The sequence below is a fragment of the Manis pentadactyla genome, chromosome 5 (assembly GCF_030020395.1).
Source record: "Manis pentadactyla isolate mManPen7 chromosome 5, mManPen7.hap1, whole genome shotgun sequence".
NCBI lineage: Eukaryota > Metazoa > Chordata > Mammalia > Pholidota > Manidae > Manis > Manis pentadactyla.
The window spans coordinates 92,867,283-92,883,187 of record NC_080023.1 but is presented as its reverse complement, the minus strand read 5'-3'; the positions used below and the strand labels follow the sequence as shown (position 1 = coordinate 92,883,187).

Genomic DNA, 15,905 nt, shown 5'->3' with positions numbered 1-15,905 from the left:
ACTGATGGGATATTACATGATTTTATGGAATTACAGATAAGTTTTTAAAATATGATAATGTATCATGGTTATGTTTTTATTTACATGCTTATCTTTCAGAGATTTATAACAAAATACAATAAAATAGAAATGGATAAAGAATCAAGAATATATATACATAGCTTGTTTCCCAATCTTAGAGGTCTTAATTGACTAGGTCTGGGGTAGAGTCAGTCATTCATGTTTTGAAAAGCAAAGCAATAAAACTCCAAGCCTATCCTGATGCATACTGCTGATCAAGGACCACCAACCCAGGTCATCACTGGAAACATCACTGAAAAGGAAGAAAAATAATGCAGTAAATACTTGTTGTTGTGACTTACGGTGACACCGTTTCCCATCAGGAAGCAGAACAAATCCCACAGGACATGTGCAATAGTAGGATCCAGGGATGTTTTCACACCCAAGAGTACAGCCATGATTCCAAAAGGCACATTCATTGACATCTACACGATGACAAGAGCAAAATACAGTCAGATGGTTATTTCTGAAAATAAATTATTATAACACAAATAAGTCAGCATCAAGTAGAGTTTCTCACACTTGTGTTTGCTGTAACCAACCAAGGAAGGACTGTTTTTGCTACTCTCACAAAGAGTGAAAGAAGTCACTTCAGTTGCCATGAAAGCCATTTTTATTCTGTCACAGTTTATACCTGCATATACAGATTTTCATACTAGAATTGTATGAATTGGGGGGGAAAGTACTATTTCTCTTGAAAAGACCTAGCCATTTAAGGGAGGGACTCTTGAAAGTTCTTGACAGACAGGCCATCCACAGCTCTTCTCTCCAGGCTTGTCCATGCTGGCAGGAGTCCGTCACCGCAGGGTGGAAAGAGTCTCCAACAGCCTTACGTGGCCTGAAACCCAGCCTTCTGGGGCACTGTTCGATGCTATAGCCTTTGCCCTCTACTTGCAGATAACCAGGGGCCTATATTTAACAGGTTTACCCCAAATCTCACCCCAACTCATTCCTTTGAATAGGTACTAGAGCTGGTAGGTTCTTTCTCAGAAACTGAGTGTACCTCCCCGGAAAGAGGACATGGTATTTCTCCCGGGTTCATTAACTGGGACTGGAGTATTAAAAAGGGGGAGCGCCAGATAACCAGCCCTGGTGCATAGCTTCTCAAGATTCCTTCCAGACCTATACAGGAAGAAATGTGGGAGTCATATACTCTTTGAGGACCTTATGACAGCCAAGAAACTCTCCTAAAAAATTTGAAAATACTGACATTTTTTCACATGGTCAAATCCACGGAGGTCCGTGGAATCCACTCAGAAAATCCCTGCCTTATGTCAACACCTGAGTAGCCTCTGGGAGTGTTTGATCTAGGAACACAAGACATGAAGATCTGAAAGTTACTACAAAGGCTTTACAAATTGGAGACAAAAAATTTTTTTTCTGGGGGAAAAGGGGAGAAACTTGAAGTTACTTTCATATTGAGCCTCAGGCCACCATTGCTTCAGAGAGAGGCCCCCCACATTACCTTCACAGTACTTTCCATCTTGGCTTAAAGCATATCCCTCTGCACACATGCACGAGTAGGACTTGGGGTCTCGCCCACATATGCTGCCTCTGCAGTTACCTTTCCTCAGTGTGCACTGTTTCTGATCTATAAAAGAAGATAGTTTATTTGGAGTGGAGGTGTGTTTTGATGGGACACAATGTTTGACCCCTTCAGGGTTCTTAGCAAGTCTAATCTCCCTGTAATATCAGCAGGGGTGTTTTCTTTCATGGTAGGGATACTGCTCTAGGGTCAAATAGCATTAGCCCAGATACCAAAGCATTCAGAAGCTCATCTATTTCTCTAGTAGTATTTCTTATATGAGAGCTCTCAGGATAGGACATCTTAATTAGCTGGAGATGTCATTCTCTGGATGACAAACACTAAACAGAGCTTCTTTGCTTTTTCAATCAGATTTGCTTTTCTAAAAAAATAATACTAAAGCACATAAACAAAAGTCCTGAAAATAAATTTTAAGAAATAAAAAAGCTTCAAACCTGATAACATCTTTTCTTAAATATAATATTTATAGGTCAGGTCTATATATTTAGCTGTTCTAAGGATCATTACTTTAAAAACAACTTTCAGACTTAATATATGCCATTGTCATATGTCTCATTCCCAAATTTGGAGTTTATTGCTGGCAGCATTCTGTGTTTTATAAAATAGCCCAGAGTAAACAGTAAAATCTATTCAGTGAAGTAGGTTTTTGGTTTGGATCATAAACAACAAAATGGCCAACGTGGTATCTTTGATTTTCAGAGCCAGAGTCCAGAGCTACCCTAGTCCTTTGTATATCCCTGTTAAAATTTTACCTCTAAGAAGGAGTGAAGAATTTTTTGCTGATTTTAACCATGGCAGGGCCTTTGTAAAATTCTCTGGAAAATACAGAGCTAAGCTTGAGTCTGAGGGCAGATCCCTGATGCAGGTAGGTATGTCCGTGGGAGCTCTGGCAAGAGATACAGCCAGGGAGGAAGATTGGGATCCTGAATGCAGCATCGTGACATGGCTGAGTGAGATCAGCAACAGCCTGCGAATAAGACGAGAGCCCAGGACCTCAGGAAGGATGGCTGAAAGCACAGCCTTGCTGCAAAGGGCACCAGACACAACCCAGAGGGAATCTGAGAACAGCAGAGTGAGGGCTGAAGAACATTCTCCATGTTGTGTCCCAGTTCTCTGTTTATCTACTCATAAAAGTGTCCCCTCACTCTGACTCTACCAATGTCCTTCTACTTCAAGTCACTAAACACTTTTCTTGACCAACAACAGCATGACACAGTGGAAACATTCTTGCCCCCTTGAAAATGTCCTCAGTGTACTTTGAGACCACCTAGAGGGCATCCCACCCTCAAGAGAATTTGATTAGGTAGATCAAGAGAAAGGCTGCCTTTTTAACAGTATCAGAGTGATTCTGTTGCCTGGAGTATCATGCCACACTTGGAGAAACACCAGCCTAGACAACTAGTGAAACATGCCACCTGCATCTCAGTTACAAATACCTCCTTTTAGCTCGACTGTGTTAGTCTGTGTTATTTTAAACTTCTTTATTCAAATCTCATGAGAGAATTCAATGCAAGGTCAATCTTGCATTGCAGTTTTTCAATGGCCTTGTCTTATCTACTAAGTCAGTTCAGATTTATCTTGAATAGCTTTTTTGGATATTGATTCCATAAATTTTGTTTCCTATGGTCTTTACAATTATGCAGGTATAGTTACATTGTTTTTGGTACATCTCATATGTTCATGTTCTTCCCTGCTTCACATATCAAAATCGTTAACGAAGCAAAATTGACATGACCCAACTATTGAAAGTAAATGACTAAAATGTGAAACTTGTCAGTTTTGGAGACAAAATGCACCCATTTAAATTTCTTTTTTTAAAAAGCGTGTAAATTATTTTGACTTTAATGTTATAAAGTTTGCAAGTGAACAGTAACAAAAATACAGAAAGGTCTCACTTGGCTTTTAATAGCACTGACATGCTCCCACTTTCTTGAGGTAACAAAACGATTGAAGAATTATGTTTCCTATAATATCCCTTAAAAATATCTTTACAAATCCAGCATGACAGATGACCACAGGATTAAGAATTAGGAAAACTAGTTCTGTCTTCCTTCTGCTTTTACACGGAATCATTCTCTCTTTGACCTTAGTTTCCTAATCTATGAAATAAGTGTTGGAATAGATGTTCTCTGAGACCCCCTCACTTTAAAAAAAAAATGCATTTATGGTTCTATACAGAATCAGATATTTGTGAGAAATTCCTTGCTGTTTATGCCTCTAATGATTCTCAAACCTTTATTACTGCTTATGATATGTTAATAGAGATTCAAACTGACTGATGAGAAAACAATTAGTGTGTAGAGTACAGGAATACTCTGCTCTTCATCTGGATCCAATGTTATTTATCTTTCTTTAACTTTTCTACTACCTCTCATCTGCTCTGTGGTTCTGATTATCATTATCATAATCAGGATTATGTATATGCATCTTGTTCCCATTAATCAGTAAGTGTCTGAGAATAAAGCATGTTTCTAGCCCCAACAGCACCTAGAGTGGTGCCTTTTACAACACAAGTGTGCTTCAAATGATTGGAATACATACACAAAAACTTCTGACAGTTCAGCTCCTTTATTTGGTTTCTCCTTAATTTCCAGTGAACCTTAGAGTTAGAACTGGAACAGATGGTCAGACTGTGCCAGTGCAATACTCCTCCCACTACCACACTGCTGACGGTTTTAATAATACTAACAGAATACATCACTCGTTCGTGATGAACGTTAAGTATTCTCTGAGTGGTTGTGCCAATCATGTGACCTGAATTCAGACACTACACACTTTAAAAGGTCATTTTCAGAAGTGGCCAAACATAGAGGATTAAGGGCTATATTTTTGTTTAATCTCCTTAATCTTCTGTTGTTCTTTAGCTTCAAATGAGGCCAAAGCTAGCCCTCAAAACTACTGCCTTACCTCAGATAACACCCCTTCCCAGAGCCCACAGAGCAGCTTAATTACCTTTGAGATCAAATTAAAGCTCCTAATCGTGGAATTTAGTGTCCACCACCTACTGCGCCTTCAGTAACTGCCTAACACACAGGCTCTCACGAGCTTTACTCCAGCCATGTAAATCTGTAGATTTTACCCTGGCCCAGTTCAAAACAATGTGCATGGGGTTCTTTCTCCCACTTTTTTTCCAACCTCAAATTCAGTGTAAGATTTGCCTCATCAACAAAGCCTTTCTAGTCTCTTCCATTTGAACCCATTCACTTCAATCATTCTTGTAACTAAAATTTCACACCCCCAATATTTAGTACATATAATAAAAAATTTAAATAGCACTTTATAAAACATTTGCATTATCTCATTTAATTTTCACAAATCCCTTGAGCTATGTAGAGCAAGTATTATCTTCATTTTACAGATGAGGAAATAGTGGTTTAAGGGTCTCATACAGGTAATAAGGGATAGTATTGGGACTCAAGCTCAAGCTTTCTGATTAGAAATCCCAACTCTTTAATATATACATATATAGGTATATATAGTATTTATATTACTGTGTATATGTATATGTGTATATTTATGTGTGTATATATAAATAAAATATAACTATAGGTTTTTACATAAAAATTACATATTTAACATGTTATTATAAACTCACATATGATAAATATGTATTTTCCTCTAAAAACCCAGTTATGTTTTTATTTCATTTATTTATTGTCTCCCTGAATAAATCACTCCCTCAACTTCCTCAAAAAATTTCCCGAACTGTATAATATAGATGTTTGTTCTTTGCTATTAATAGAAAAGAAGAAGAAAACACAAGAATATCCATTATGTGCTATTGGAATTCTTAATTACAGTTAAAAAAAATCACTTAGCCAGCATTCAGCTTCTTGGTATCCTTATCCATCTAAACCCCTCCAAGAATCAGAAAGTAAACAAATCAAGAGCCTCTGAGCAGTTAAAATATAAATGCTTTATACTCTTGAATGAGCCCTTAAGGCCCCTCAGTCTTCTTTTATTTTATACCCATTTCTGACAATCTTGGCCAGTCCACAGCATGAAGACGGAAGTACAAGGAGTGTATGCCCCCACTCCCACTGTCCCACCCCACCCCACTGCATTCCCCCACAGCAAGAGTGACTGCAGGACGCCGGCGTTCTTTCCTGCTGAGCTCAGACACAGCCTCAGCCCAGCGTCCTAGGCTGGCAGGGTCGTTACTGGGAAAGCTGGGCATCTCTTTACCATAGGCTCACCTCTCCACAAAGACCAGACACCTCAAATCAGGCTGCTCCTGGCAATCAATAGAAACATACCAAATATTTTTTAAATCCATGAGTTTATAAAGATGATTTTTAAAAAAGAAAAAACACTGAAGTCTACACTAACCCTTTATTCTGAAAACACATAAATTAAGGGAAAGAAGCATTTAATTTATCTTTCTTATAAAAGATTTCCTCAAGGAAATTACATAGCTGGTATGGAAAAGTTCTTCAGCTAATAAATGCATAAGTAATGATAGAATGAAAATGTCATCACTTTGAACCTGTGAAGAAAAATGATTCTAAGCAATGATAAACAATAACTTCTAAAACTTATGTGAAAGGTTGATGGGAAACTTTACAAATGTTGGACCAGTTTGGCAACACCTGGACCACTTATGAATCTTGACCATCACAAAAGGAGAATCAGCCACTACATGTCCCCTGGTGTGATCAATGGGAAGCACACAGGACCGCCTGTGGTACCACCTATAAAGTATTCTTGCAAAAATATGAATCTATTCAGGCTCCTAGGCAGAAACCTACCAGTTTATAAGAAATACTGAATCATGTTAAATGACACTATGGGGATATAATCTGCAAAATCCAAAGTGTGGAAAATGCTACAGGACAAACCATCTGGTTTTCTCAACAAATAAATAGCAAGAGGAGGCTCAGATTAGAAAGTAAAGAGGCCACAGCCAGGCATGTAGAAACTAACAAGAAGTGAGAGCCAAAAGCAAGGAAGTAGGCAGAAAAATGCAAAAAAGCCATTCCAAGTATTTAAAAGGCATTTCAAGTGACAGCCATTTGGTGTCAGGGCCTACCTGCATTAAAAACCCAGCTTTAACCTCAAACCATTCCAGTGATTGCCCCAGTGGTGTGTATCTTTGTAAACGTGATTCTAGTCATTAAGAAAATGTCAATAATGTTAGGAAGAAATAACCATGCATATTTTGCTGAGATGTCTATGAAAAATAACAGCTTCGGGTGTTTGAACCAATAATTGAAAATTGTATGAAAACAGAAAATAAGTGTTGGTGAAGATATGGAGAAATTGGAATCCTTGTGCACTGTTGGTAGGAATAAAATATGGTACAGCTACATGGAATACAATAAGGTAGTTCCTCAAAAAATTCAAAATAGAATTACCATGTGATCCAGAAAATCACTTCTTGAGTATATACCCAAAAAGAATTGAAAGCAGATTCTTGAAGACATATTTGTACACCAGTGTTCACTGAAGCATTCTTCACAAAAACTAAAACATGGAAACTACCCAAGTATCCATCAACAGATGAATGGATAAGGTAAATGTGGTCCATACATATAATGGAATATTTTTCAGCCTTAAAAAGGAAGGAAATTCTGACAGAAGCTGAGACATGGATGAAGCTTGAGGGCATTATGCTAAGTGAAATAAGCCAGTCACAAATACACATTGTATAATTCTACTTATATGAGGTACTTGAAGTAGTCAGAATCAGAGAGACAGAAAGGTGAATGGTGGTTGCCAGGGTCTGGGAGGTGCTACAGTTTTGTGGGTATAGAGTTTCAGTTTTACAAAATAAGAAGAGTTAGGACAATGGATTGTGGTGATGGTTACACATAACAATGTGAATGTACTTGATATGACTGAACTCAGCACTTAAAAAGGGTTAAGATGATAAATTTTATAATCATATTTTACCACAGTAAAACAATTTGGGACAAAATTATAAGAAAAAAATGCTCATCTATCTAAGATGATTCTCTTATTTACAAATAACCAAGGTTTTATAGTGACACTATGACATATCAAAATGACATAATCAAAATGCATCAGAGTCCCACCTGGGCAGTTATAGCTACACTAATCACTTCCCTAAGCGGTACATTTCCAGGTGGAGGCAATTCTCCTTCACGAACTCTCAGCATTAAACTCAGGAATATTTTTGTGCATGAAATGGATGCAAATACATTACACAGTGTTGATCATAGACACCCTTCATTTTCCAAAGAATATGCCTTTGAAACTCTCTTATGGCCTTAAAACTATAATCTACATTTAAAGAATACAGAAGAAAGCAGAACTATTTGGACCTTTTACAAAATAATATCATAAGCAGTAAAAACAAGCTGCAAAATCCCCAGAAGGTAAGCTTGAAATAATTCATTAACATTGTATACAAAGAAGCTTGCACACTGGCTCTGAGATTCATATAACCGTATGGGTGTCTGAGAGCACTGCTGCCTAGTAAGTTTACTCATGTCAACCAAAAGGTCAGATTGATTGTGGGCCTGCATACAGGTCAGTCAGGGGACAAGTGTGTGTGTGTGTGTGTGTGTGTGTGTGTGTGTGTGTGTGTGTGACAAGAGAGAGATTGATTGTGTGTGTGTGTGTGTGTGTGTGTGTGTGTGTGACAGAGAGAGAGATTGATTTTCTGAGTTCCTGCAATGAGAAACATTTTTTTACAGAGAGAGAAATAAGGTTTTGGCCTCATGATCTGTGAAAATTGAAGCATTTAAACACCAGGAGGCCGTGGATAGACAATAGCATACCAAATTACAGATTTTCCCAAAACAAATAAGGAAAATCTAAGATATGAAATGACAGATAGCAGTGAGGGTATAGTTGGGAGGCAGCATGGTGTCATTCCACCCAGGTTCAAATCCTAATTCCACCTCAGTGTGACCTTGAACCAGCTATTGTGACAGCTAAACCCCAGTATGAATAATCACACCTAACTCATAGGATTGTTGTGAAGATTAAATGGGAAAATACAGATAAGCTCAAAGCAGGTAATTCTGTACACCCTCAGAATAATTATGTCTATTTCTGTTACTGCTCAAGAATATACAGCCGAGGTATTTTGCTATTTTATTTCCTATGCAAAAGCCCATGTGATTCCCAAATCTATTATTTCTAGCTCAGATCTCTTTCTTGAGATCTAGACCAATTAAAAGAAAAAAAAAAGACTCTGAGGCATAGTGAGAGTTTAGCTGTAGAGAAAATTGGCTTAAAACATTGGGGATTTATTCATAATACAGAAAAGGGACCAGCCCTGGTGAGGACTGTCCAGCCCAGGGAAGGAGGGGCTCACAACACCTGAGGAAAGCAATCCCTACTTAAATATTATACAGCTTCAGAACTTGTTCCTCATGACATTATTTAGGGGAGGGAATGCCAAAGGGCATTTTTTTAAATTCTTTTTTTTCTCAACTATCATTTATTAAATATCATGTAGGCACTGGGAGTACAATTGGGTATTGTATTCCCTCATAGGACTGAGGAAGTTCAGGAAGACAGACAATTCCAGCAAACCATGATAAATGCCACGGCCCAGGGGAAATGTGTTACTCTCTGAGCAGAGCTGACCGTGGCTCACAGTGAGGGGGTCTGGGAATGTGTTTCTAAAAGAGGTAATGTTCAGGCTGCTTCTCAGAGGACGAAGAGAGGGAGCCAGTGCAAAGAAGGAGAAAGGGTGTTCCTGAGAATGCTGAGAGGCCTGGCGGAGGGAGCAGCATGCCTCGTGGGGGGAAACTCAGTCTGAGAGGAACTCTGCAGCGCAGAATGAGATGCAGAACATGGCCAGAGGGGAAGCTGAGAAATGAGCAGAGGGCCCTGCAAGCAGGCTGAATAAAGAGAATGGACTTTCATTATTGGCAGCAAGAGCTGTCAACTGGTTCTAACCAAGGAATAATGTGATTGGACTCTCATTTTGAAGGGTAATGCTCCCTGCCACACAGAAAAGGGAGGTGGGGAGACTGAGGAAGCAGTCTCCAGGGACGGATTGCTGAGAGAGGGCACAGGTGCTTCCGATGCAGGTGGGGATTTGTTACTAGCTGGAGGTTTATTTCATGAGGTGGGAATGAGGGAGGAGGAGGAAAGGACAGCACCTAGACTTCTGCCCAGGAAACAGGTGAGCTGCGACCCCCCTGAGGCAAGACACGGGAGGGACAGGAGCTGGGGAGAAAGAGGTCAAAGTGCACAGGTCAGTTATTTCCTTTGTGCCTGAAGTACTTGCAAGAAACCCATGTGGAATGGCATGGAAGGCAGATAAATACATGTGCCTTGATAAGAAAATGTCCAACGTGCCTGCTACAGGACCCTGTGCCTGGAGGGGGCAGACAGCAAGCAGGCAGGGCCCAGAGGAGGGAAGAAAGTGATTGATCTCAGGAAACTAGTCAGACTCATCAGCAGACCATCCTGATGAAATTGGCTCTGCTGAGTCAGCCTGCTTAGCCAGGGGCTGCGCCAACCTCCTCCATGACCAGCAGTCCAACTCAACGAGCCAAAGACTTGTGCAAACCAACAAATTCGTCTTCCTCATGGCTTTGTCATTGTACACCCCACCCTGACCCTGGTTGGACTGAAGGTCTGCACCAGGATGCTCCCTTTCATATATTATGAATAAATCCTCAATGTTTTGAATCACTTTTCTCTGTAGCTTAACTCTACGGTGGATCTTTGTAGCCGAGCTCTCACTACGCATCAGTCTTTCTGTTTTTTTAATTGACCTAGACCTCAAGAAAGAGGTCTGAGCTAGAAATACACTGACAACCTAGTGGGCTGCTACGTAAGAAATAAAGTTGGAAAATGCCATAGGTTGTACAGCCCTTAGCCATTACCAATGCACATAACCAGATAAGTGGTTCTGAGAAATCACTGGAGAAAAAAAAATGTTTAACTTCATTTAAGCCAGCCTGTCTAAATCACTTGACTCTGAAATATTTTACCCCCAAAGAGCCCCCATTAAATTTTACACAACTAGCATTTTGTAGAACCTGCTTTGATGAATGATAGTTTAGGTATTTCATACAAAGAAACTATGAATACTTTTGTGTGTATAAGTACTTACATTTTATAACAGAAACAATATCAACCAGGTTACATGATTTTCCCCAGTTATCTCCTCACTGAAGTATTTAAGTGCCTTGCAAACTAAAGTATTACTACCGTGCACCTCCCAGGAGTAGCTGCGGTTGGGAGCCTGTCATCCAGGCGGAACTAACCAGCCTCCAGGGAAGTATGTCTTCAAAAGTGTGAAAAAGCTCAGGCACGGGGGACAATCACAGTTTTCACCTAACATATACAATCAAGAAATTCACAGACCCTAAATCCCAGGTGAAGACTCCCCTCTCTACAAAGCACTAAAACAATGTAAACTTTCTAATGACAGCCAATGTAAGAGTGTTCTTGAAGTCAAAAGTCCTTTGTACTTGGAGCAGATGTGAAGCATATCCTTCAGTCAGTAAGTGGAGCCAATATCTTCAGTGCCAGCTGCCTTCTAGATTCTAGGATTGCCTGGAGCTCTGCAGCTGCCAGTGACCTCCCTACCAAATTATATTATTTGCTGAATTGTTTAAAGTTGTTCCATAATGAACCATTGTAGATTTTCTTCTGAAATTCATGCTTTTGGTCATCCTGTTTGAACTCCCCATCCAAGGGCCTGTGTAACAGCAAAGGTCTCTGAAGAGCAAAGTGTTTATGGTAGAAAGAAAAAGAAACTGGCAGACTGATTCCAGGAATTTTTTTCAAAATCCATTATTAACTTATGCATTAACTAATCCTGGAAAAGTCAGCCCATTTCTCTAGGCTTCAGATTTCTCAATTATGAAATGAGTACAATAATTGCTGACCTGTCTGTCTCACAATGGTACTGTGACAAACCAATAAAAAAGGCCCATGAAAATACTTTGGGAATTCTGAAGTTACATATAAATGTAAAAGATGGTGATGAAGGTGATGATGGACATATCTGTAAGTACTTTGGATGAGACTCAATAATTTCTTTTCATAGTAGTTGTTGGTGCTAATTTCATTGTGAGTCATCACCACTGGGATAATGAGCTGTATTTGAAGACAGCTTGAGTCAAAATTTCCCATAGAAGGCCTCTGGCAGGATATCAGATTCACTGCCTTCATATGTGGAATATCATGACCATCAATTTTATAGGGTTGCCACTAGGTTGTTGCTATTTAATGCTGCACTGTGACCCACAATTGTATTATTTCCCACAACTCTTGCTTAGTAAATTCAAGTGAATTAATTTTTAAGAAATAATATCTGGATAAATACTTCTTCTCTTGGAATTTCTTTTATTCTTGGCAGTTCCTCATTACTTGTGTTGGAAGTAGTCATTACACAGGTTAAATTAAAGCTTTTATCTAGGTTTTTAAAGAAATCAGATAAAAAGCATTCACACTATTAGTTACCTCCTTGAGGATATAGAAATAAAAATCTCAATTCCCCCTAGATTCTAGCCTCCCTTCAGCAATCTCATGCCTGTCCTCCTGTTTAGACTCCATAGCTTTCTTCAGGAACTATGTCCTGGGCAGGAACCAACACATTCCTACACCAACTGTGGCAGGGACTCATAGTCCCTACCATTCCCGCACTATTATCCAACCCTGGTAGCATCCAACAGGTGGAAAGAAGAGAAAATAAGCAATTTCATCTCAGCTTCAGAACCTCACAAGGCTAGTTGGGGATAAATTAAATATATTTTAAAAGCTGTTTGATAACTTTCACATGAAACAAATATTGGTATAATACCATTTATGTGGTATATAAGTCATATTGGGGAGCCTCCTACAAAAATACGTAAAGAATTCAGAGAAGACTACATTTGAAAGTAGAAAGTTGTGACTGTGACTAGATTTAGTCAATCCATTCATTTTACTAATGTTATCTAAAAGTCTTTTTATAAATAAGTAACCACTAAATATAGGATGGTTTACATAAATAAATAACAGACATGGCCCCTGTCTGCTTGGTATTTATAATCAAAAAGGAAGCAAAATACTATGTAGTTACACCTTGTGATGAGTTCAGAAGGGTGTCCTGAGAAAAATAGGAGGATAGCTGCCTAGTTTGACCAGAGGAGGCCTATCTGACACATGGCATTGAAGCTCAACACTAGAGAGGTCTAGGCAGAGAAAAGAGTGACTGCAAAAGCCTTCCAATGTGAAGGAGCTTGGCATGTTTGAGGAACAAGGGGAAGACATGTTAGATTCCCAGGAGGAGAGGAGGAGAGAGCCACTATTAGTTACCTCCTTGAGGATATAGAATCCAACAGGTTAGTCAATACTGATAATGTCGCAGTTTAATCCAAATAAAGAGGAAAGCCTTTGAAGGATTGTAAGCAGAGTAGATTCCCAGGAGGAGAGGAGGAGAGAGCCACTATTAGTTACCTCCTTGAGGATATAGAATCCAACAGGTTAGTCAATACTGATAATGTTGCAGTTTAATCCAAATAAAGAGGAAAGCCTTTGAAGGATTGTAAGCAGAGTAGTTCATGGATCAGATTAACTATTTAAAGGCAAAAGGGGAAGACAGAAAAATTTGCTGACTAGATTCAGTCAATCCACTCATTTTACTTAAAATAGGCCAGGCAAGAAGTGCTGGTTGTTGGACTATGGTGGTGGCAGGAGAGGAAAGTGGACATTTGAGATGTATTTAGGAGGCAGACTAGAAAGGATTTGGCAGTAAATTAGAAACTGAGGGTAAGGCAGTGGAAGAAATCAAGGATGACCCAGAGGTGTCTGGCTTGAACAAGCAGATGGGCGGGGACTCAGTGCCAGACCCTTCTCAAGGTCAAAGATGACTCACCAGACACTGTAGCACTGCCCTCTGCCTTGGGCTGTACAAGGGGATGCACTACTTTAACTCCACCAGGGGGTAAAGATGATGCATTGAGGTTCATTCTAACCATATCCATCCCAGTGTGCTTGTTAGCTATCCAAATCGTCTTCTTTTTCCACGCTGAATAGATGATACGGTCACCAAAAAGGGACATCGCAAACAAATTGTGCCTACAAAACAACAGACAAAAAAAAAAACCTATAAAGTGTGGCAGAACGTTTCTTTCTGGGCTTATTAAAGTTTTACTTAATTTCAAAGTATTGTCTAAATTTTATCACCTACCTTTTCTGTTGTTTCTCATTTAGGTTTAGAAATACTGTTCAAAATTTTATTTATGTAGCCATAATCTGAATTAATAAGATAAAATTTCCAGCTGCAGATTCATTGTCTCATTCTTTTGCTAATCAACATGTAAGAGTGATGAAAACAAAATAGGGAAGAAAGTAGGAACAGGATAAGTGTTCACTTCATACTTGACTAATTTCTGTCACTTGCCATAAGATGGAGAGCCAGTTATTGGCAAGATAGCAAATCAAATGAAATATATATGACTTAATAATTCCAAAAAGAAAAACTTCAACTAACACGTGAAAACTTGTTATATGCCTAATACTCTGTTAACTACTTTTATCTGCGTTTCTTTACTTAATTTTCACAATAACCCCAAGAAACAGGGACTCTCAATATCCCCACATTAAAAGGAAACTAAAGAAAGAGAAGTCATGGATCGGCCCAAGGTCACTTATCTAATAAATTGTAAATCTGGGACTTGGATTCAAGCCTCTGGGCTCCCAAATCTGTGCTAAGCCACCAACCAGTTTAGCTGACAAAAGTAACATTAATTTATCAGAAAAACATCAAATGCCAACTGTTTTCTGTTACACCACAAGCATAACTTACTGTGTAAGATGTTGGCTGAAATGGACAGAACCGCCATCATAATCACAGGAATACAGACGAGATTTGCTTCCCTCTCTGTTGTACTGAATCCAAAAGAGCCGTTTCTCAGACACATCCAGTGACACGGCTGTTACTTTCTGTGACGTCTCCAACAGAACCTTCGCGGCCACACCACTGAGATCTGCTCTGTGAAGGCTGCCGGCCTCCTCCGAACACCAAAATATAAACCTGCCGGCAGGCACATTACATAGACACGTGATCGAATGTAAGGTCACGGAAACCGCCAGCTGCCTCAGCGTCTCAGCAGGCCCTGCACGCGTCTGCTCAGGACGAGTTGGACTGTTTTGAATGAAAATCTAATTCATGAAATATTTATTGCTTTGTCACAGAAATTCCATGGAAGAATGATACTTTTATAAAAGCAGTCGAGTGCTGTTTAAAGAGGGAACAAGCCTGCCTTGATTCCACTGCTGGCAACCATGGTAAGGGAAATGGTATCTGTGTTCTGTAAAAGAGGGCCTTGTCAATGAGCTCCAAATGTTACGATTTTACGAATTCTTGTCAGATTTTGAAATACATTTCAATGTTCAAAAACAGCAGTATTTACCTTTCTACTGGATCAACTGCTACATTTGCAGGATATTTCAAGGTACTTAAGAGAACACGGGAATTGTTTCCTTTCATATCTGTTACAGTAATGATTCCCTCATGTTGGTTTGACCAAATAAGTTCCTCATTTATCCAATTTACTGCCATTCCTGAAACATTTTTCTCTATAGTGCATACTCTCTGTAAAATCAAATTTCAAAATTGTTATTAATATTGCCCCATTCACAACAAAAATGTTATTTTTATGTAAAAAATCTATTCTTTTAAGTACTTCCCTTTTTGTGCATTCCAAAAATTATTTAAATGATACAATAGTCACAGATACCGTGCCATTGTTTTGATGCAGCTATGTTAATTAACCCTCCCATGTAAATATTTCTGGCACAGTATTTATAGCATAGCTTTGAAATGGAAAATGATCCTATACTTACTGAAATTAGGCAATCAATCATAATATACTAATACTTTCAACTATAGTGACTGTGGAATCTTGATGCTATCTTAAAGACAGTTTATTCATTACATTTGTTAATGGAATTTTCCAGATTGTCACCTTAACCCAATTCTTAACTTTGCCAAATTTTGGCAAGATTCCATTGGAGTTTGTGCACAGAGCCCTGGAGCTGGTGAATTCTCATTAGGGGCCCCACTTGTCTCCTGGCCCACCCCTTCCATGAGGCCTTCCCTTTCTACAAGTCCTTAATGCCTTCATATTGACCCTATGGCCCAAAGAGAAGGGTTTCTCTTGGGCATTGTTTCCTGCTCTCTCATGATAAAAACCTCTGTTATCTCTTAAACCCAGGGCGTGCAGATAAACAATCCTCTGGGTGGGGGTGGAGGATGGGAGTGGGGTACGTGCCTAAGCATATCGTTGCAGGTTTCCATGGTGAAACTATTCCCATCATCATTGATATCCAGCTACTGAAATAACGTCTCTGAACTCAGATTGGGCAGGGATCA

General features: G+C 39.2%; 1 protein-coding gene across 1 annotated transcript in view; it reads right to left on the bottom strand.

Moving 5' to 3' along the window:
* Positions 1-15,905, bottom strand: part of EGF (epidermal growth factor) — a 107,184-nt gene that overhangs the window by 67,848 nt on the left and 23,431 nt on the right. The window contains 5 exon segments of the mRNA XM_036920873.2: positions 363-485; positions 1,526-1,651; positions 13,404-13,606; positions 14,337-14,564; positions 14,944-15,125. Coding sequence (XP_036776768.2) covers positions 363-485; positions 1,526-1,651; positions 13,404-13,606; positions 14,337-14,564; positions 14,944-15,125 — 862 coding nt within the window.